At 44.5% G+C, this 23641-nt stretch overlaps 1 protein-coding gene across 1 annotated transcript in view; it reads right to left on the minus strand.

Moving 5' to 3' along the window:
- Positions 1–6668: 6668 nt before the first annotated feature.
- Positions 6669–23641, minus strand: part of LOC308279787 (aldehyde oxidase 2) — a gene marked incomplete at both ends in the record, with an annotated part of 92487 nt that continues 75514 nt past the window's right edge. Inside the window, 4 exons of the mRNA XM_080719956.1 lie at positions 6669–6722; positions 17065–17232; positions 17793–17981; positions 18093–18158. Of these exons, the coding sequence (XP_080576082.1) occupies positions 6669–6722; positions 17065–17232; positions 17793–17981; positions 18093–18158 (477 nt within the window). The remainder of the gene's footprint in view (positions 6723–17064; positions 17233–17792; positions 17982–18092; positions 18159–23641) is intronic.

Here is a 23641-nt window from a genome sequence, read left to right on the forward strand (position 1 = left end):
CAATTATTTTTGTACTGGGGATTGAACCCAGAGGTATTTTACCTCTGAGACACCCCATCATTTTTTTTTTTTTTTTTTGGCCTGAGGATGAAACCCAGGGGCACTCTACCTCTGAGCCCTATTTTTTAGTCTTTATTTTGAAACAGGGTCTCACTGAGTTGCAAAGGGCCTAAGTAGCTGAGCTATCTGTGAACCCAGATCCTCCTGTCTCAGCCTCTCAAATGCTGGAATTATAAGGATGTGCCACCATGCCTGGCCACCCCAACCTCTTTTAATTATTATTATTATTATTTTTGGTGGTACTGGGGTTCCTGGAAGCCCTTCTACCTCCGGGCTACACTCCCAGACCTATTTTATATTTTTGAAACAGGGTGTTTTACACCAGTGTGACTGGTTTCAAACCTGCGCGATCCTCCTGTCTCCACCTCCCAAGCGCGGGGATTACAAGCGTGCGCCACCACGCCTGGCTTCCCTTTTAATTTTTTAAAATTTTGTAACAGGATTTTGCTAAGCTACAAGGCTGGTCTCAAACCTGTAATCCTTTTGTCTCAGCCTCCCAAGTGCTGGGATTGCAGGTTTGGGCCACCAATCCTGGCTAGGCCCCACCTCTTAATATTGTTGACTTGGGGGTTAGGTTTCAAATATGAATTCAGAAGGGAGGTAAAAGCAGTCAGGCAGTATGAGAGTAAGTTTGCCGTGTGTGCGTGTGTGTGCGTGTGTGTGTGTGTGTGTGTGTGTGTGTGTGTTACTGGCGATAAAACCCAGGGGCATTCTACCTCCAAACTACACCCCTAGCCCTATTTTAAATTCTGCATTTTGAAACAGGTTCTTACTGAGTTGTGGAGGGCCTCAGTAAGTAGCTGAGGCTGGCCTTGAACCTGCAATCCTCCTGTCTCAGTCTCCTAAGTAGTGGGATTACAAGCATGCACCACCACGCCCGGCTCTTGGCTTTTTTTGGTGTATGCTTTTATCGGTACATTAATGTTGACAATGACATACATGCACCCGCTCCTGGTCTCCCACTCCCCTCCCCATTTCGTTCCCTCCCAATACAAAATACCCAGATTGATGTTGGTATATATTCACATATATACAAATAGTCTATGGTAGTATTTCTATTAATGAACCTGTCTTCTTCCACCCCTACCCTTATATCTCCTCCCTGCCCCCCCTGAGGGTTCTCCTCATCATCTGGAGTCTCTCTTGTACCCCAATTACTCCCTATCCTGCACATATTAAAGAAAACATGTGAACCTTCACTCTCTGTGACTGGCTGATCTTACTTAACATAGTGTTCTCCAGGTCCTTCCATCTTCTTGCAAATGATGAAATTTTACTCTTCTTTATTGCTGAGTAGAATTCCATTCTGTGTATTTCCCATAATTTTGCGATCCATTCCTTTGCTGATGCACACCTAGGTTGGTTCCATCGTTTGGCTGTTGTGAATTGTGCTGCTACGAATGTGGGTATGCATGTGTTATTGTAGTTCTCTGGTTTCAATCCCTTTGGAAAGACACACAGTAGTGGTATCGCCAGATCATATGGTGGATCCATTCCCAGTTTCTAAGGACTGTCCACACTGATCTCCATAGTGGCTGGACTAGTTTGCAGTTCCACCAACAATGTAGAAGATGCCTTTTCCCCCATACCCTCGCCAAAATATGCTTCATGAATTTGCGGGTCATCCTTCTGCAGGGACCATGCTAATCTTCTCTGTATCATTCTAATTTTAGTATATGTGCTGCCAAAGTGAGCATGTAAGTTTGCCTTTTTAAAATACTTTTGAGCTGGGTGTGGTGGCACATGCTTGTAATCTCCGCGCTTGGGAGGCAGAGACAGGAGGATCACACAGGTTCAAAGCCAGCCACGCTGGTTTAAGAGACCCTGTTTCCAAAAAAAAAAAAAAAAAAAAGTATAAAAAATAGGTCTGGGAGTGTAGCCTGGAGGTAGAAGGGTTTCCAGGAACCCCAGTACCACAATAAATGAATGAATGAATGAACAAATGAATAAATAGATAAATAAATACTTTTGAAGGCTGGGCGTGGTGGTGCACGCCTGTAATCCCAGCATTTGGGAGGTGGAGACCGGAGGATTGTTGTTTGTGGACAGCCTTAGCTACTTAGTAGGCCCTCTGCAACTCAGTGAGACCCGGCTTCAAAATAAAGACTAAGCCGGGCGTGGTGGCGCATGCTTGTAATCCCAGCGCTTGGGAGGCTGAGACGGGAGGATCACGCAGGTTCGAAGCCAGCCTCAGCTACTTAGTGAGGCTCTCAGCAACTTAGTGAGACCCTGTTTCCAAATAAAATATAAAATAGGTCTGGGAGTGTAGCCCAGAGGTAGAAAGCCTCTGGCTTCCACACCCAGTACCACCAAAAAAAGAAAAGAAAAAAAAAAAAAAGAATAAAAAATAGGGTAGGGGCTGTAGCTTAGAGGTCAAATGCCCCTGAGCTCCATTCCCAGACCTGAAAAAAAAGATACTTTTGAATTGTGTCGATGTCTTAAGTTTTATGTTGATGTCTTAAGTTTTATAATTCAGTAAGTTTAATTTTTTTTTAAACAGGCTTATGGAGCCCACATAACTGGTTTCAAATATGTGGCTTCAAATGTATCTTTTTAAAAAATTACTTTATTAATATTCATGCCATCAGATTTTTAGTATAGCAACTCAGAGCAATAATTTATATTCAGAGGCTTCTATTTTTAATGCTCAGTAGTATTAATTCATGACAAAGAAAATAAATGCCCACTAAGCATCCTTAGCCCTAATAGTACAAATTCAAAAAAATCACAAATTATTTGCCATCATTTTTTTTTGTGTGTGTGTGGTACTGGGGTTCCTGGAAACCCTTCTACCTCCGGGCTACACACCTAGATCTATTTATATTTTTATTTGGAAACAGGGTCTCTTAAGCCAGTGAGGCTGGCTTTGAACCTGTGCCATCCTCCAGTCTCCGCCTCTCAAGCGGGGGGGGGGGGGGGGGATTACAAGTGTGCGCCACCACGCCCGGCAATTTGCCATCATTTAAAATGATACAAATGTGTGATTACAGTGTGATAGTACATATCTGTAATCCTGGCATTTGGGAGGTTGAGGCAGGAGGATCATATGTTTGAGGCCAGCCTCAGCATTTTAGTGAGGTTCTCAACAACTCAGTGAGATCTTGTTTAAAAATAAACAAGAGCCTGGTGGTGAGTGCTTGTATCTTCCCGAGACAGGAGAATCCAGGTTTGCGGCCAGCCTCAGCTACTTAGTGAGGCCCTATTTCAAAATACAGAATAAGCTGGGCATGGTGGCGCACAATTGTAATTCCAGTGTTAGGGAGGCTGAGACAGGAGGATTGTGGTTCGAGGTCAGCCTCAGCGACTTAGTGAGACCCTTTGCAACTCAGTGAGACCCTGTTTCAAAATAAAGAATAAAAAATAGGGCTGGGGGTGTAGCTCAGAGGTAGAATGCCCCTGGGTTCCATCCCCAGCACCACACAAATAAATAAATAAATAAACAAATAAACAAATAATAAAATAGGGGTAAGGATGAAGCTTAAAGGTAGAACACCCCACCAGACATGATAAAACAAATTTCTAGTATTTTTATCATATGATACAGTTAAGGATTTTATTTTCATAACAGCATTACAATGTTTTTTATTACTTTCAGCTTATTTCGCCCCAGTCATTCCCAGTAAGTCCCCTAGCTCTTCTGTGCACGTGTCCTTACATCATTTTTGTCCCTTCTCCAGTCTCCTCTCTCTTTGTGCTTCTGTCCCTCTCTCTCCCACGGGCTCCTGCAGCCCAAGGAAACCTCCAGAGTTAGCAGATGGCCTGGGGACAGCTGTGCGCTAGTCCTTCAAGCAAACGTGCTCATGACCTCCAGCGACCTGCAGCCTCCTCTGGCTCTCCCACCAGGGGCTCTCAGCTCCACCTCCTCCCTTCAGCGCTTGGGAATCCCTGCGGATCTGGGGGAGCCCGAGTAGGTGGATTCTGTCAGGGTGCCAGTTTTCCTCCTGACTTCTGGCCAAATAAGGTCGTTTATCTGCTGGCTTTTCCTCCCTTCACTGAAAGCCTGTCAAGCTCAGATTAATGGAGTTATATGGATCCTGCATGTTTTATTTATATTTTAGCAGTGCTGGGGCTTGAACTCAGTGCAGTGCCTTATGCATGCTCGTAAAATGTTCTACACCTGAATTATACCTCCAGTCCTCTGCATATTTTAAACCATGACATCGGGGTGATTACAATTTGTGATTCATTCGTTCTGTTACCTATTTCAGTGTACCTGACACTGAGCTGTGTATTATTTCTGAAACTCTAATAATAGAGAAAATGTTTTTCATCAGGTAAAAACATAAAGACCAGAGTTTTAGCTCGGTCCAGTGGTGGCATGCCTATAATCCCAGTACTTGGGAGGCTGAGACAGGAGAATAACGGGTTCAAAAACACTTTCAGCAATTTAGTGACACCCTCTGCAACTTAGCAAGACCCTATTTCAATGTGAAAAATAAAAAGGGCTGGGGGTGTAGCTTAGGGGTAGAATGCCTCTGTGTTCAACCTCCAGTACCGAAACAAAAATAAGAAACAACTCCAAAACCAAAAAAGAACAAAAAGCCCAAACAAAAAACCAAAGGGATTTATAGTAATGCACTGAAACTGTTTTATGCGGCCTTTATCTTTCCAAATTCCAAAGGAATGTGAGCCAGTGGAATCGTTGATCTCCACGAGGAAAACATCCCTCCTCTGCCACCACACGGAGGTCAGAGGCAGTGGCAGAGTAAAGAAAAACAAGCACTTGCTAAATTATTGTGGTGTCGCTGCTCTGTGGCTACTGAGTCACATACATCAGTAGGAAGAAACATCGCATTTAAAGTGTTTTTCTGCCGGGCATGGTGGTGCACGCTTGTAATCCCAGCATTTGGGAGATAGACAGGATCATGGTTCCCGGAAAGCTCAGCTACCTAGTGAGGTCCTCTGCAATTTAGTGAGACCCTGTTTCAAAATAAAGAATAGGGCTGGGGGGTGTAGGTCAGAGGTAGAATGCCCCTCCTGGGTTCCATCCCCGGACCCATAAAAAAAAAAAAAAAGTGTCTTTCAAGCTGAGTGTGGTGGTACACTTGGAATCCCAGCATTTGGGAGGTTGAGACTGGAGGATCATGGTTTACAGACAGCCTCAGCTACTTAAGTGAGGCCTTTTGTAACTCAGTGAGACCCTATTTCAAAATAAAGAATAAAAAATAGGGCTCAGAGGTAGAAGGCCTCTGTACTCCATCCCCAGTACTGCAAAAAAAAAAAAAAAAGAAGTGTCTTTCATTCAATGATTACAACTTCTATGCCCAGTCTAGTTAGCCTGGATGGACACAGAAAGGAAAGATTTGCTATGGCAACATTGATGTGAGCTTTTCAGAAACAAACCAGGAGTGCACTTGCTTGCTGTGGATACTAACGGCCCTGCAACATGGGTGTAGTGCTGATTCCTATCACACCGGGTACCGTCTAGGCTGAGAAGTCTAAGGAAATAATGTGCCGTAATGATTCGTCTTGTTGGTGTAAGTGAACCGGATGCATCTCAATGTGTGCCCGCTCCAACCGTGTACATTTGGATCCAGTTAGGATTAGCAAACCATCTCTCACTTGAAAAACTGGAACACCTAGAAGAAAAAAAGGGAAAGAGAATAGTCATAAAACAAAGGGCGCAGATTCTTCAACTTTTATGCTTGGAAAAGACCAATAAGAAGGTGAGAACCAGGTTCGTGAGCTTCATAGCTGTGAATGAGTACCGGCAGGGAGTTGCTTATGTTTCCTTGTCCTCTTTGTCTTCATTTATAAAATGAGAAGCTAAATGAGATCAGAGATTTTTTGGGGGGTTGTTTAGTATTATTTGTCATCCTGGGAACTGAACCCAGGAGTGCCCTGCCACTGAGCTGTCTCCTAAGCCCCTCCCCTTTTTGGTGGTACTGGGGTTGAATTCAGGGACAATCTACTTCTGAGTTATATCCCCAGTCCTATTTTAATTTTTTTTTTCAGTACTGGGGATGGGACCCAGGGGCATTTTACCTCTGAGCTACACCCCCAGACCTATTTTTTATTCTTTATTTTGAAACAGGGTCTCACTGAGTTGTAGACGGCCTCACTAAGTAGCTGAGGCTGTCCTTGAACCCAGATTCTCCTGTCTCAGCCTCCTGAATGCGGGGATTACAAGCGTGTGTCACCATGCCTGGCTTCTTTTATTTTAAAATAAATAGAAAAACTGCAATGTTGGCTATGACATCCTGACCTTCCACTGTTTTCATCAAAAGGCATGCATACTTAGTGTTAAAATATTAAAATGTTGGATAAGATATGTTGATTTGAACCCTGTGTGATCTTAGGGTTCCATAGAACACAGTTTGATTTTTTTTTTTTTTTTTTGGTGGTACTGGGGATGGAACCCAGGGGCCTTCTACCTCCAGGCTACACTCCCAGACATATTTTATATTTTATTTGGAGATAGTGTCTCTTAAGCCAGCTGCTTAAGGGGGAACCTGCGCGATCCCCGTTCTTAGCCTCCCAAAGCACAGGGAGTCACCACGCCCGGCCTGGAACACGGTTTGAAAAGCTACTAGACTAACATTTTTTTCCCCTCTCTGAGCAATTATCTTTTAGCTTATTGATCTTACCTTTTAGAAATGATATCACAGTTATGCTATAGGGATGGACCAAGGTTTAAATGTCTTAGGGTCATCTCTTGGGATCTAAGAAAGAAAACAAATTAAACACTTAACACACATACACAGTGCAATGTTTTATGAGAACAATTATGTAAGATCTTTAGTATTTTGAAATTATAACTTTCTGCTTTATCTTTTCCAGAGCACAGTTTTTCCTCCCATAGTTAAGGACACAGCTCCTCACATGTGCTTTACTGGAGGTCAGGAGGCCTTAGGCCACTTAATTTGACCTCTGGAGGGGCTACTGAGTGAGCATGGTCAGCAGTACAGGCAATTCCTTGTCTATATAACTGGCTGCCAATAAAACCTGGTGCCAAGCCGGGCGTGCTGGCGCATGCTTGTAATCCCAGTACTTGGGAGGCTGAGACAGGAGGATCGCATAAGTTCGAAGCCAGCCTTAGTGAGGCTCTCAGCAATTTAGTGAGACCCTGTTTCCAAATAAAATACAAAATAGGTCTGGGAGTGTAGCCTGAAGGTAGAAAGCCTCTGGGTTCCATCCCCAGCACCACCAAAAAAAAAAAAAACAAAAAAAACAAAAACAAAAACAAACAAAAAAACCCCCACCAAACAAACAATAAAAAAACACCTGGTGCCACGGCCTCCCTGGATGGCAGTCCTTCACACCCCTCCCACCTATCAGCGCTGGGAGGATTAAGTGCTGGGTGGTTCCCTGCACCTGGTCCCTCCTGGACTCTGCCCTATGCACCCTTTCCTGGCTAATGTTAACCCACAGCCTTCCACTGGAATCAACCACAGCTGTGCTTTGCCGGGTTCTCGAGTCCTTCTAGAGAACCGCTGAATCTGAGGTGGTCTTGGGGATCTCTGACTCATCATCATCATCGTCAGTGATATACAGTATGCTAAATGACGATATACATCATCATTTAGCATACTGTGACAAGTTGCTGTATGCCTTATATGTGTCGTTTACTCCTCTCAGCAAACCTGTCAAGTAACTACAATTATTCTCTCCATCCCCCAGATCCCACTCCATATTAGCGATAAGGAAACAGAGTGACCAGGGAAATTAAATAAATCAGTGGTAGATCTGGGACGCAAACCCAAGTTCCTCTACCCAGGGCCATGTCTTCACCAGCTTGGTGCCCTTCCTCTCTGGAGCTCTCACCAGCACTCACCCACCCTTGCTTCACCCAACCTAGGGCCCACTTTCCAAAGGCCAGGTAGGAGCAGTTTTAGATGAAAATACATATACATATAAGTAACGATCTCGGGGCTGGTGGTATGGCTCAGTGGCTGAGTGCTTGCCTGGCATGTACAAGGTCCTGGGTTTGATCCCCATCACCACAAATAAAGTAAAACATCACCAACATTATCATTAAAAATAACAAAATAAACCAAGCCTGGCATGGTGTTTTGCTTACTGTAATCCTGGTACTTGGGAGGCTGGGACAGGAGGGTTGCAGGTTCTAGGACAGCCTCAGTAATGTGGCGAGACTCTTAGCAACCTAGTGAGACCATGTTTTAAAATAAAACAATAGGGCTGGGGGTGTAGCTTGGGGGTAGAATGTCCCTGGGTTCCATCCCCAGTACCACCAAACCGAAACAAAAAGCTTTCAGAGCATCCCCTTAAGAACACCAACTGTATAGACTGGTGAGGTGGCACGGACTTGTTCTCCCACTACTTGGGAAGCCGAGACAGGAAGAATTGCAGGTTCGAAGACAACCTCAGCAAGTAATGAGACTTGTATCAACCTAGCGAGACCCTGTTTCCAAATAAAATAGGGTTGGGTGTGTAGCTTGGAGATAAAATGCCCTTGGGCTCAATCCCCAGTACACACACACACACACACACACACACACACTACAACTGTGTGAAATGTCTGCAAGTATTTCAGGGAAAATCAGTGCCTTAAATGTTGCAGGGGATAGGTTGGGGGGGAAAGGTGTGTGGTGTGAAATAATCCCCCCCCACCACCAGACACACAGAGACCAACAGAAAAACCGTGGATTCTTGTCCTAAGCTAAGAATAAGTATTCATCGCTTGGACAGCTGCTGCAGATTTAAAGAAGTTTATTAAAAGATAGAAATATAGAGATAGTCACAGCCCTGTGCCGGAGCAAGACACAGGGGGGCAATTCGAACGAAAATGCCAACGAACTCCAGTTTCCTGAATTTTTATCCTGTCTAAGTCCAGCAGGTCCCTTTGATTTTTAGAGATCATGTTACACCTTATCGCCAGCACTGCTTCTGTTAACTCTCCAGCTGGGTTTATGGCCTGAAAGGGGGAGACATCTCTGTCTCCAAACACAGACCCAGATTTATGGCCGGAGGGGGAGGCATCTCTGTCTTCAAACACAGGCCCCAAAACTGTGTTAAATTGTTCTTAGGAATGCAAGGACATGTTGGCTAACCCTGGCTTTCTTAGTAAAGAAGATATGTTTCAAGGTTGGACATCTTTCCCAGTATTGACACATTAATACATTTTTAAACTCTCTTCCCAATACCAGTACATTAAAACCTCTTCCAAGATACCGGGAGAGGCTGGGAAGGACGGCACACCTCTGCGTGGCGCGCCTCACGGAGACAGGATGGCAGCTGAGCACTCTGGAGGGCATTCTGCGAGGGCCTGCGGCTCTGTGGCCCGTGGTCAGGCGTGCCCTCGCGGCTCGGGTTTTGGCTGAGCACACGGGGAATTGCACGTTTCTGCTGCGCCGGATGAACCACAGCAAACAGAACATGCTCTCACAGCTGGCAGCGAGTCTGCCTTTGCTGGAGGAACCCGAGGCTGCGTAAGGTGAAGGTCCAGCAGCTTCAGCTTGGGGACTAGGGCTTGGGTACCGGCCGAGGTGAGCTCGGGGAGGCAGGCAGCCAGAGCAGCAGGAGGATGCAGGGGTGGGAGTAGGAAGCGCCGAGCAGGGCGGAGGGAGGCGTGGAGGGGTTCCCCACCAAATTACTGAAGTCAAGCCTCAGCTGAAGATGACACAACCATCGGTGGTGGCTGTCAGGGTCAGCCTGGCAGCCCGCATGGATCCCAGTACTTGGGAGACAGAGACAGGTTCGAGGACACCTTAGCTGCAGGGAGACTCTTAACCTAGTGAGACCCTGTTTCAAGATAATAAAATAGGTTTGGGGCTTTATCTTGGAGGTAGAATGTCCCTGTTCAGCCTCCAGTACCCCCCCCCCCCCCACCACCACACACACACAAAGGGGGTGTGAGCTGAAACTGTTTATTTACTTATTTGGTACAGGGGATTGAACCCAGCTGCATTCTAGCTCTGAGCTATAGGCTTAGCTCTCTTTATTTTTTATTTTGAAAGAAGGCCTAAGCCGGGAGTGGTGGCGCACCGCTTGTAATCCCCGCGCTTGGGAGGCTACGACAGGAGGATTGCACAGGTTCGAAGCCAGTCTCAGCTACTTAGTGAGGCTCTCAGCAACTCAGTGAGACCCTGTTTCCGGGAGCATAGCCCAGAGGTTGAAAATCCCCTGGGTTCCACCACAAAAAAAAAAAAAAAAAAAAAAGGTCTAAGTTGTTGAGGGCTTCATTAAATTGCTGAGGCTGGCTTCCTATATGCGATCCTCCTATCTCAGCCTTTTCCTGGGATTACAGGTGTGTGTGTGCCACCATGCCCCACTGAAACCTGTTTATAAACTTCTTTCTGGGCTGAACAGTTTTATTTTGCTTCTAGGAGATGGAAGATGGATCTGTCCAGTGGCAGGCGCTCTCCCACTGGGCTGCCCTCCCAGCTGCCATATGTACCATTTTCACTGTAGTTAATGGTTTTTTCTTTTTTGCTCCTAAGGATAACAAGGTAACTAGGTTTTATTTTTTGGGGGGGTACTAGGGATTGACCCCAGGGGCATTCTACCTCCGAGCTACACTCCCAGTCCTATTTTTTATTCTTTATTTTGAAACAGGGTCTCACTAAATTGCGGAGGACCTCACTAAATAGCTGAGGCTGGCCATGAACCTGCAATCCTCCTGTCTCAGCCTCCCAAGTACTGGGATTACAAGCGTGAGCCACCCTGCCCGGCTGGTAACTAGGTTTTTATTTGCTTTTATCTTTCCTATTGCCAAAATCTCCAAGGTAGTATTTTTCTAATTTTAAAAACTATGAAATCCTTCATGTCTCTGAATCCTGAAGATTAAAAAAAAATTAAAATCACTGTTTCTAAGGAGAAGTATAATTTGAAAGTGCTAATTATGTATCTTTTGTACATCCTGAAGAGAAATTTACCTTTTATTCCCTTTGTGGAAATGACTGTACGAAGCACATTTTCCAAGAAACACATTTTTCTTTCTCCCTTCACCAAAAAGGAAATGACATAGAGGTAATGTTTCTGGCCTTGTTTGGCCGGGACAGGTTGTTCTGTTGGACTTGGAGCAGAAGCTGTCACCAACACTGTTCCCGCTAGAAATTACCCCCTGAGAAAGGCCCCATGTGTGAAAATATCAGTGAACGCTGTGATCAACTTTACTAAAATCCACACATATACATATATAACTTTTGATAGGGGTTAATGCACATCTAAATGGATTTTTTTAGTACTAAAAATGCTCCAAGCTTCTTACAATGCTTGCTTTTTTATTTTAAGCCAATTTACCCATAAAAATGAGGTTTGGCCAACTTGATTTAATGTGGAAACACTTTTTCAGGCCTATGGGAGAAGCATGTTTTGAAGAAAGCATTAACAGTTATGGGTGTTTGGTGAAGACCTTAACACTAATATTTACAGAGTGACTTGTGTTTACACAGTATTTTTGCATACATTATTATATTCCAAGGGGAAAGTACAGAGTATTTTAACATCATTTATGTTTAAGAAATAGATTTAGGCAGGCTGTTATTTACCTTATGGCTAGGAGGAGGTTATTCAAAGAAGTTTTGAACTTGCCAGAGCTTATTTCCTAATACACAGACCTCTGACCTTCTTACTCATCAGAACAAATTCTGTCTTGACAACAGTATTCCAAGGCAGAATACAGAGAGTATGAGTATCTGTGTTTCTAATATACATATATATATAATATGCAAATATATTTATATATATCCAATGTATTTTTTTTACAGTACTGGGGATGGAACCCAGGGACATTCTATCTCTGAGCTACACCCCCAACCCAATTTTTTATTCTTTTTATTCTTTTTTAATTTTTTAAAAAATTTTTTATTGGTGCATTATATTCAAACATCATATTGGGGTAAAAAAACTTGTGTGTACAAACATGTACACATCGCTGATTTAATCCCTACCCAATTCCCACCCCATTCCCTCCCCGTCCCTCCCTCCCTTGCTTGGCTTAGTGATTGACTTCGATATGTTTAAGTACATTGTGTGTTTTAGAGATTTTCCTCTTCCCCCCTCCTTTCTCCTCCTTTAGGTTGACTTGTTTGCTCCTCTATAGGATTTCCCCCTTCAAGAGTTCTTCCTATGACCCATTTCTCCCTAACTCTCACATATTAGGGAAAGCATCTGTTTTCTTATTTTTTTGTGACTGACTAATCTCACTTAGCATAATGTCCTTCAGTTCCATCCATTTCCCTGAAAATGATGTAATTGAGTTTTTTTTAATGGCTGAGTAAAATTCCCTTGTGTATATATCCCACAGTTTTGTAATCCATTCATCTGTTGATGGACATCTTGGCTGGTTCCATAGTTTGGCTATGGTGAATTGTGCAGCTATGAACATAGATACACATGCATTAGTTTGGTAGTTTGGTTTCTTTTCTTTTGGGTAGATACCCAATTCTTCTGAGGATTCTCCATACTGTTTTCCAAAGTGGTTGCACTAATTTGCAATCCCACCAACAATGTCTTAAGAGTTCCCTCTTCTCCACATCCTCGCCAGCATCTGTTGTTGTTTGTGTTTTGAATGATTGCCATTCTAGTTGGAGTATTTTTTTTTATTTTTTTGTGGGTCTAGGGATGGAACCCAGGGACATTCTATCTCTGAGCTATACTCCCAGCCCTATTTTTTATTTTGAAACAGGTCTCACTAAGTAGCTGAGGCTTCTCTGGTTTCAGCCTCCCAAATGCTGGGATTACAAGTGTGCACCACCACGCCCGGCTTCATTCTTTATTCTGAAACAGGGTCTCTCTAAGTTGTGGAGGGCCTCACTAAGTGGCTGAGGCTGGCCGTGAACCCGATCCTCCTGTCTCAGCCTCCTGAATGCTGGGATTAGACTTGCTTGTCTGTCTTTCTTTTCCCTCGCCTCCTCCTCCTCTCTTCCCTCTTCTTTTCTTTCTGTGGTACTAGGGATTGAATTTACGGGCATTTTACCTCTAAGCTTCATACCCTACCCTTTTTAGTTTTTATTTTGAATTGGAATCTTGATAACTTGTCAAAGGAAGATGACCACATTAGAGACTTAAGAAAGCTGCTGCTGGTGCTTCTTCTTCTTCTTCCTCCTCCTCGTCGTCGTCCTCCTCCTCCTCCTCTTCCTCTTCCTCCTCCTCCTCCTCCTCCTCCTCCTCCTCCTCCTCTTCCTCCTCCTCCTCCTCTTCTTCTTCTTCTTCTTCTTCTTCTTCTTCTTCTTCTTCTTCTTCTTTTCTTCTTCTTCTTCTTTTCTTCTTCTTCTTCTTTTGGTATGGTACTGGGATGAAACACAGGGGCATTCTACCTGTGAGCTACATCTCAGCCCTATTTTTTATTTTTTATTTCGAAACAGGGTCTCACTGAGTTGCAAAGGGCTTCACTAAATAGCTGAGGCTATCTGCGAATCACCATCCTCCTGTCTCAGCCTCCCGAATGCTGGGATTACAAGTGTGCGCCACCACACCGGCCTAGAAAGCTACTTCTAAGAGCTACATTTTTTTTGGGGGGGGGTCTGGGGATGGAACCCAGAGGCATTTTATCTCTGAGCTACACCCCCTGCCCTATTTTATATTCTTTATTTTGAAACAGGGTCTCACTGGGTTGCAAAGGGCCTCACTAAGTAGCTGAGGCTGTCCGGGAACCACGATCCTCCAGTCTCAGCCTCCTGAATGCTGGGATTACAAGCGTGCGCCACCACGCCCGGCTCTTCTGAGAGCTACTTTGAAGTCATTGAAAATGCTGCAGGCCTGGCACTAGCTATTCTCTGCCCAGAAAACACCATTACCAGCTTTACACTTGACCATCATTTATTAATTTATTCACTTCATTTGTTCAGGCTTTAGTTTCAGTATTAACAGCCCCAGAGAGAACTTCTCTAGCAAAGATCTAAATAACCTCTCCCTCACCTTGTAGCCCCCTGTTCTTCTAGTTGGCTTCATAGTATTCAGCTGCTGACCTTCTCTAGTGTGTTTGTTTCTGTTGGCTTCCCCAACAGTAAGTACACACCAAGTGGACAGAGATTGTCTTGCTCATTGCCAGTTCCCTGGGTGTGCCTGGGACCTGGAACTGCTTAGTGAATTAGATGGGCAAGCAGTTGCATAATGAGTGACCATAGCTAAGACCCATTTATGACCACTCTCACTTCTAGAAAAGATTAAGCTGTGTGGTGGCAGATACCTGTAGTACTAGTATTTAGGAGGCTGAGACAGGAGGATTATAGGTTCAAGGGCCAGCCTCAGCAGTTTAACAAGACCCTCAGCAACTTAGTGAGACTGTGTTTCAAAATAGAAAATAAAAGGGCTGGCGGAAGCTGGACCTGGTGGCACATGCTTTAATCCCAGTACTTGGGAGGCTGAGGTAGGAGAATCCAGGTTCACAGTAAACCTCAGCAGCTTAGTGAGCCTTTTAATAATTTATCGAGAGCTTGTTTTTTAATAGTCTGGAAGTGGAAGGCTCCTGGGTTCCACCCAAGTAACACACACACACACACACACACACACACACACACACACACTCAGAAGTGCTCTTGCTGTTGGGGTATGAGCTGACATGATTCTGCAGTTACCATGGCATGAGCGAGGTCAGGAATGGGCAGATGATAGCCCTACAGGCTAATATCAGCACAGAGGAATCTTGCCTCAGGCGCCAGTTTCCTGACCCTGCCCATAGAGGAGGCAGTGCTCATCATTGCAATATGAAGTGGAACTGGATGAACTCACACCCTTTGACTGGGAGAAGACTTGGAGGGAACTCACCGAGTAATTGACATTACTGGAATACAAAAAACGTTGCTGAGTTAGGTTTGGAGATGGGAAGAGGAGTGGATCATGTAGGGGAAAGAAATTAATTTTTTTTTTTTTTTGGGTACTGGGATTGAACTCAGGGACCTTCTACCTCTGAGCTATACCCCCAATGTATTTTATTTTTAAACAGGGTCTCACTAAATTGTTGAGGGTCTGGCTAAGTAACTGAGGCTATCCTGAAACCCACAATCCTCCTGTCTCAGCGTCCCAAATACTGGGATAACAAGCATGCACTACAACAACTGGCTGGAAATGAATTATTTTAATACTTCCCTTGAAGCAATATTTCTACATTATTCTTTCATTCTGTGGCCAGTTGAAGAGGTCTGTTGTTTGTTAAATATGAGGGCTTTTTTGTGTATATGTATTTGTGTGTGTGTGTGTGTGTGTGTGTGTGTGTGTGTGTGTGTGTCACTAGGGATTGAACCCAGGGGCATTCTACCTTTGAGCTAAACACCAGCCCTATTTTTTTTTTTTTTTTTTTTGGTACTGGGGATGGAACCCAAGGACAATCTACCTTCCAGCTACACCCCCAGCCCTATTTTTTTTTGGTGGTGGTACTGGGGATGGAACCCAGGGGCTTTCTACCTTTGGGCTACACTCCCAGACATATTTTATATTTTATTTGGAAACAGGGTCTCTTAAGCCAGCTGAGGCTGGCTTCGAACCTGCGCGATCCTCCTGTCTCAGCCTCCCAAGTGCGGGGATTACAAGTGTGCGCCATCACGTCCGGCTCTTTTTTTTTAAAATTATTATTCTTCATTTTGAAACAGGGTTCAAGGAATTGCAAAGGGCCTCACTAAGTAGCTGATGCTGTCCTACAACTGTGATCCTCGTATCTCAGCCTCCCAAATGCTGGGATTTCAAGCATGTGCCACCAAGTCCAGCTCCTCCAGCCCTATTTTACTTTTACTTGGAAACAGGGTCTTGCTAGGTTAATGAGAGTCTCACTATTTGCTGAGGCTGTCTTTGAGCATGCAATCCTCCTGTCTCAGTCTCCCAAGTACCAGAATTATAAGTGTGTGCCACCATGCCTGGCTTATGGGCTTCTTTTGATACAGAAATATGAAAACACCCACTTCCTTTCAGGAAGCGGCGTATCATTTCTGGGAGGCAGTATCCCGCAGCAGTGCTAGAAGGCCCGGGTTTGAATCTCAGCCATGTTGTCACCCCTCAGTTTTCTAAATAGCAAAGTAAAGGAAATAAGAGTAGTTAGCTGACCTGATAGAAATGTAGTGAGAAAAGAGGTGGTATGTATGAAATGTTTAGTGGATGTACAGTCGATGCTGGCTACTATTATGATTCAAATTAGGATATTTTTAGGAAATGGGTAAAGGGTGGACTCTTTGATGGCCTCTCAAATGTTGCTTATCTGTAATACTCAGCAGGTTAGGATTGGTGCGTCTGCACTGAACAAATAGTTGCCTAGTCTTATCTCTTGGGCACAGATTGCCATGAAATGGAACGAAGCAGGAAGGCGGCAGCTGGAATAGACGGAATTGTCCCTCAGTGACAGGCAGGCTGTGTGCATTCTGTTTTCATAGGAACATGCAGAGTGACATTCAGATATGCCCGAATGACACATAGGTTATTTTTTGTGTTTGTCTAAGGGCAGGGAAGGTAGGAGGGAGGGAGGGAATAGGGAATCCTTACAATAGCAGTACTTTGGAATAACTGATCAGATGCTTCCCATTTAGCTATTAGGTTGCTTTTTTTTTTTTTTTTTTTTTTTTTTTTTTTTTTTTTACGTGCCAGGAATGGAACCCAGGACATTGAGCATGTGAAGCCAGCACTAAACCAAAGTTACAGCTTAGTTGCTTTTGGTACTGGGGATTGAACCAAGGGACATTCAACTTCTGACCTACACTCTAGCCCTTTTTATTTTCTTTCTTTTTTTCTTATTTCCTTCCTTCCTTCCTTCCTTCCTTCCTTCCTTCCTTCCTTCCTTCCTTCATGGGTCTGGGGATGGGAGCCCAGGGGCATTCTACCTCCGAGCTACATCCCTTGTCCTATTTTTTTTATTCTTTATTTTGAAACAAGATCTCACTGAGTTGTGGAGGGCCTCACTAAGTAGCTGAGGCTGTCAGCGAACTGTGATCCTCTGGTCTCAGCTTCCTGAATGTTGGGATTACAGGAGAGCGCCGCCATGCCTGGCTTAATTGATTTGTTTTTATCATTTGTAATTTGATTAGCTAGACACAAATTAGGTCATAAATTTACCCAAGAGCTCTAAGAAACAGGAAATGGAAAAATAACCTTTTAGAAATATAAACAATAATTCCATACCATTTCTGTGAAGCGGTCTGCACAGGCCATCCGAACCCGTTCTGGGGTGGCTGGGCTCTTCACCGTGAAGTCCTCAGCTACATCTCTCTCTCGGCGCGCTGTGGCTACCGCATCAGCGATGGCAAAGAACACAGAAGACCCCAGGAACATCCCGGACTCCCCGAGGCCCTGCAGGAAAGCACATTTATTTTAAAACTTCCAACATTAGATTACCAGCTACTAGAGGGTAGGGCCAGCTCTTGTTCTGTATTGCATCCTCTGTCAGCCCTATTCTGAGCTACATCCTCAGCCCTTTTTATTTTTTTATCTTGAAACAGGATCTCAATAAGTTACTGAGGGTCTTGCTAAGTTGCTGATGCTGACCTCAGACCTGTGATCCTCCTGTCTCAGCCTCCCAAGTGCTGGGATTATAGACCTGCACCACCATTCCCAGTACATCGAGCTTTCATCCCACTTAATAGTGTAGTTTCATTTTCTAAATGAAAATGTTATTCTCTCAAGAAGGCAAGCTTTCTGATGAACTTTAAGGTTTTCAGTGGGAGAGGATCTTGGCCATGATTTCCATTGGGTGGATCACTTATCCTTCTGAGTCTCGGTTTCTCCTGGGTGAGTCACCCACGGGCTTTGGTCTGGGTAGCAGTGGCCTTTTATGTGCCATTTCACCCGCTGACTTTCACCGGCCGTGCCACTAGTCTCCTGCATCGCGCAGGGGCAGGTTCGGTGCTTACCTTGGATGAATAGATGGTTAGTGGGGTTTGTGAAGATGGCAACAGAGAGACGTTAAACTCCTCTGGGACGTCAGTGATGGTTGGAATTTTGTACTCATCTGGGCTCCGAGAGTACAGGACGCCTTCTGGGGAATACTGCAGCTCTTCTGTGGTATAAAGGCCCATTCCCTGAATAAATGCACCTTCAATCTGAAAGGGGACAATTTCAGGCCTTGTGACATCGCATCCTTTGAAGAAGGCTTTTACGTACCTCATGACAAGCTGTAGAAGGGGCTTCTGTTTACGCGGGCTAGCACCAACCTGCCCAATATCAATGGCCGGATTCAGGCTGCAGCACGCGTCCATGACGATGTCTGTTCTGATTTTCTGTCCAAAATAAAAATTACCTACCTATAAAAACTTGAATTAGAAAATACAACTTTAAGTTTTTTAAAATAATCTCTGACTATTCCAGAACTGTTGGTGAATTAAAACTGCACTGAAGCCTGATGTGGTGACATACACTTGTAATCCCAGTACTTGCGAGGATGAGACAGGAGGGTTTGCAGGATCATGACCAGCCTCAGCAACTTAGTGAGGCCCTCTGCAACTTAGTGAAACTGTGTTTCAAACTAAATATAAAATCGGGCCTGGGGTGTAGCTTGAAGGTAGAACACCCCTGGGCTCAATCCCCAGTTCCACTGACACCTACCCAACCCTACACACACACACACACACACACACACACACACACACACACACACACACACACACACCAGAACAAAAAATCACCGCACTTGAACTCCATCAACATTAGAGCCAGCTAAAATCTGCTAAGCTTTATTTTGTGTGTGTGGTACTGGGGGTTTAACCCAGAGGCATTCTACCTGAGTTACATCCCCAGCACTACTTCATTTTTTATTTTGAAACAGGGTCTCACTCAATTTTGGAGGGCCGAGCTGGGCGTGGTGGCGCACGCTTGTAATCCCCGCGCTTGGGAGGTCGAGACAGGAGGATCACACAGGTTCAAAGCCAGCCTCAGCTACTTAGTGAGGCTCTCAGCAACTCAGTGAGACTCTGTTTCCAAATAAAACATAAGTCTGGGAGTATAGCCCGGAGGTAGAAAAGCCCCTGGGTTCCACTCCTAGTACCACCAAAAAAAAAAAAAAAAAAAAAAAAAAAAATTGGATGGCCTCACTAAATTGCTGATGATGACTGCAAACCTGCGATCCTCCTGTCTCAGCCTCCCACATACATGTGTCACCACTCCTGGCTTCTACTAAACATTTTAAATCGAGTGCCAGGACTGGCATGACCCTGGGAGATCTCTGGCATTCATGGCTTGGACTTCTCCAACATGACTCCAAAGTCCACGCGTGCTGGTGTGTGAGTCACTGGTAAATGACTGGGCCTGGTAGTCCATCTGGCTCTTGACCTGCCTTTGTTGTTCTGATATAATTCAGGAGCTTACATCACAAAGCCTCGATTGTAATGTGAGTGTGGGGATTTGTAAGATCTCAGAAGGTGTGAGGGCAAATGTTGGGACCAACCTCAACTTTGCTAACTGACTTCCTCCTCTGACAGACAGTGCACTGGTCTGGCCCTCTGTTTTGAAGCTGGTTACAGGCAGATAGATTGTTAGGGAGACATAGGAAACTCCTAAGTGTCTTCGGTCTGTCTCAGGAATATCTCTGCAATACCTTCCTGCCCCATTTTCTAGGGCTTAGTCTGGTCACATCATTCTCTGTTCAGGCTCAATACCTGGGTTCCTACTTTCTAGCTAGCCCTTTGGGTTGGCAATTCATTCGACTCAAACTATGGCATCTCAGGCACCGTGCCCATCTTCAGCCAGCCTCCACCTGGACAGGGAAGGAGGCTGGTGCACCTCAGAGTGGGCCTTCGATATGCTTCTGCCTTGAACGCTGGTGTGTTTCTTGTTGAGGATGTTGGATAGAAAAAGACATAACTGTCCCCAAAGAAAGAGAGTAGCCGAATTCAGTTATAAACTGTCAGACATCAGGCCGGGCACAGTGGCATATGTCTGTAATCCCAATAGTTAGGAGGCTAAGACAGGAGGATCACCGGTTTGAGGCCAGCCTGGGAAACTTACAGAGACCCTCAACAACTCATCAAGGCCCTGTTTTAAAATAAAAACATAAGAGGCTGAGAGTGCAATGTGGGAATAGGAAGACTCTGGTTCAATCTCTAGTGCCAAAAAGATACAGATAAATAAATATAATTTAGGTTTTAAGAAACACAAACTCTACAGCACTTGAGCCAATTAGAAGGACCCAAAACTGGAAGCCCAACTGCCTTACAGGGACAGTTTGGTAGAGGGAGATGGGTTACATGAGTCGATTTTTTCTCAGACCATTACAGGCTCCTAGAGCTCAAATGATTTCTTCAGAGGTTCAGAAAGAAGAAACACAGGAATGAAATAAAAAGAAAAATAAGAATATGCCAACAGAAAACAAGTTTTTTTTTCAAGTTTGTTTTTTAAAATTCTTCCTGTCAGTGTACTGTGGATAATTATTGAGACATTCTCCAATGTGATATGAAATTCTGTTTATGTAAGGTTAAATAAAATGTTAATAATAGCTGGGGGGGGGGGAAGACATAACTGTGCACTAACAATGAATCGATGCCAGCTTCCCTTCCCCAATCACAACCCCGGCCAGCGGCAATTGGCATGCTGTTTAACAGGCAGCAGTAGCTGTCATTTAATTTCTTTGATTTATTTTTAATTAAAGTTAGTTTTGCCTCTTTAAGGATAAATTATCGAGCCGGGCGTGGTGGCGCACGCTTGTAATCCCAGCATTCGGGAGGCTGAAACCTGGAGGATCGCGGTTCGCGGACAGCCTCAGCTACTTAGTGAGGCCCTCTGCAACTCAGTGAGACCCGGTTTCAAAATAAAGAATAAAAAATAGGGTAGGGGGTGTAACTCGGAGGTCAAATGCCCCTGGGTTCCATCCCCAGACCCGCAAAAAAAAAAAAAAAAAAAAAAAAAAGGATAAATTATCTTCAGGGATCAAAGTGATACTGAAATTATTAAGCCTTTAACTATAAAGGCAAACTGGGAGGGGCAAGGAAGATCAAATTTTAATTTTCTGGCACCATAAATTCTGGAGGAGCTCTAGGTAGTTTGTTTCTTTAGTGGTTATTTAAAATTCATTCTGAGGCCCTCAGGTAAAATTAACATAAAATAAATATTGCATGGTGCTTTTTTTGGGGGGGGATTGGTACTGGGGATTGAACCCAGGGTTATTCTACCTCCAAGCTATACTCCCATCCCCCTCCCTTCTCTCCTCCTCCTCCTCCTCTTCCTCCTCCTCCTCCCCCTCCCCCTCTCCCTCTTCCTCTGTTACTGAGGATTGAGGCCAGGGACATTCTACCATAGAGCTACACTCCTAGCCTGTTTTATGTTTTTCTTCTGAAACAAGTTCTCACTGGATTGCCGAGTATCACTAATTTGCCAAAGTTGTACCTGAACTTGCAGGTTCCTGAGAAAAATTGTATCCTCCTGTCTCAGCCTCCCAAGTACTAGGATTACAGGCATGAGCCACCACACCCAGCCACATGGGACATATTTGTGTCAGAAAATCATTTGTTGTTTACTTGGAATTCAAGTAAATTTGCCAGCCGTGGTGGCGCATGTTTGTAATCCCAGCATTTGGGAGGCTGAGACAGGAGGATCATGGTTCGCGGACAGCCTCAGCTACTTAGTGAGGCCCTTTGCAACTCAGTGAGACCCTGTTTCAAAATAAAGAATAAAAAATATGGCTGGGGGTGTAGCTCGGAGGTCGAACACCCCTGGGTTCCATCCCCAGTACCTAAAAAACAAACAAACAAAAACAAAAGATTCAAGTAAACTTAACTGACCGGAATCTGGCAACACGACCATCAGAGTGGCAGGTCTGAAAGCTAGCTGATCTCTAAAAATGGCTTCCTGTCTATTGTGCAGCTTCAAGTGGGCTGCAGGTGTGCAGAAACAGGCCCTGGGTGGGCCCTCGGCTGGTCACATGCCACACTGAGCTGTAGACATATCATATGTGTGAGTGTCATGATGTGAAAAATGTTAGAAAACAGTTTTTATCATATGGGCTATCCGTGGTCACAGGCGTTTGCTGCTGCCCTTCTGTTTGGGACTGGGGACTGGACCAGGGGCATTGATTCTTCAAGCTATGCCCGCATCCCTTTTTATTATTTTCTTTTTTTTTTTTAAGATTTAAAGAAGTTTATTAGAAAGATAGAAATACAGAAAATAGAAATACAGCTCCATACTAGACTGGCATGGAAGGGTGACTCAAAATGAATACACCCTTATTATTTTCTTGTTATGAAACAAGATTTAATTTTTTTCTCAGATAATTTTTTTTTGTGGTGGTACTGGGGGTGGAACCCAGAGGCTTTCTACCTCCGGACTATACTCCCAGACCTATTTTATATTTTTATTTGGAAACAGGGTCTCACTAAGTTGCTGAGAGCCTCACTAAGTAGCTGAGGCTGGCTTTGAACCTGTGCGATCCTCCTGTCTCAGCCTCCCAAGTGCGGGGATTACAAGTGTGCACCACCATGCCCAGCTAAGATTTAATATTTTTTTTTGGTGGTACTGGGGGTGGAACCAAGGGGCTTTTTCTACCTCTGGGCTATACTCCCAGATCTATTTTTTACTTTATTTGGAAATAGGGCCTAACTACGTAGCTGAGGCTGGCTTTTTTAATTTTTTTTTGGTGGTACTGGGGGTGGAACTCAGAGGCTTTCTACCTCCAGGCTATACTCCCAGACCCATTTTATATTTTATTTGGAAACAGGGTCTCACTAAGTTGTTGAGAGCCTCACTAAGTAGCTGAGGCTGGCTTTGAACCTGCGCGATCCTCCTGTCTCAGCCTCCCAAGCGCTGGGATTACAAGGTGCACCACCATGCCCGGCTGTGAAACAGGATTTAAGTTGCTCAGAGTCTTACTAAATTGTTGAGGCTGGCCTCAAACCCACAGTCAGGTTCTAAGCCTCCCAACCACTGAGATTACTGGCATGTGCCACCGCACCTGGCATGAGTTTGCTTCTTAAAAATGATCTAGAGTTGGGTGTGGTGGTGTACATTTGTAATCCCAGCATTTGGGAAACTGAGATAGAAGGACTGTGGTTTGTGGCCAGCCTCAGCTACTTAGTGAGGCCCTCTGCAACTCAGTGAGACCCTGTTTCAAAATAAAGAATAAAAATTAGGGCTGGGGGTGTAGCTCGGAGTTAGAATGCCTCTGAGTTCTATCTCCAGTACCATAAAAAAAAAAAAAAAAAAAAAGATCTAGCTGGGCATGGTGGTGCATGCCTGTAATCCAGGTACTTGGGAAGCTGAGACAGGAGGATCACAGGTTTGACATCAGCCTTAGCAACTTAGGGAGACCTTGTTACCAATTAAAAAACAAACAGAGCTGGAGGCATGGCTTGGAGGTAGAATGCCCCTGGGTTCAATCCTCAGTGAGCAAAGGTGTGTGCGTGCATGCGCGCGCGCACACACACACACACACACACACACACACACACTCTCTCTCTCTCTCTCTCTCTCTCTCTTGAATAAAAATGGAGACATCATTATTATTATTATTATTATTATTATTATTATTATTATTATTACTATTATTATTATTATGCAGGTCTAGGGATGCAATCCAGGGGCATTTGACCTCTGAGCTATTCCCCAGCCCTATTTTTTATTCTTTATTTTGAAACAGGGTCTCATTATGTTGATGAGAGTCTCACCGCTTGCTAAGGTTGTCCTTGGACCAGTGATCCTCCTGTCTCAGCCTCCCAAGCACAGGGATTACAAGTGTGCACCCCTTGCACATACATACTACATGGTCTTTTTAAGTGGA

Source organism: Muscardinus avellanarius (genome assembly GCF_963383645.1).
Source record: "Muscardinus avellanarius genome assembly, chromosome: 2".
In the NCBI taxonomy this organism is placed as follows: domain Eukaryota; kingdom Metazoa; phylum Chordata; class Mammalia; order Rodentia; family Gliridae; genus Muscardinus; species Muscardinus avellanarius.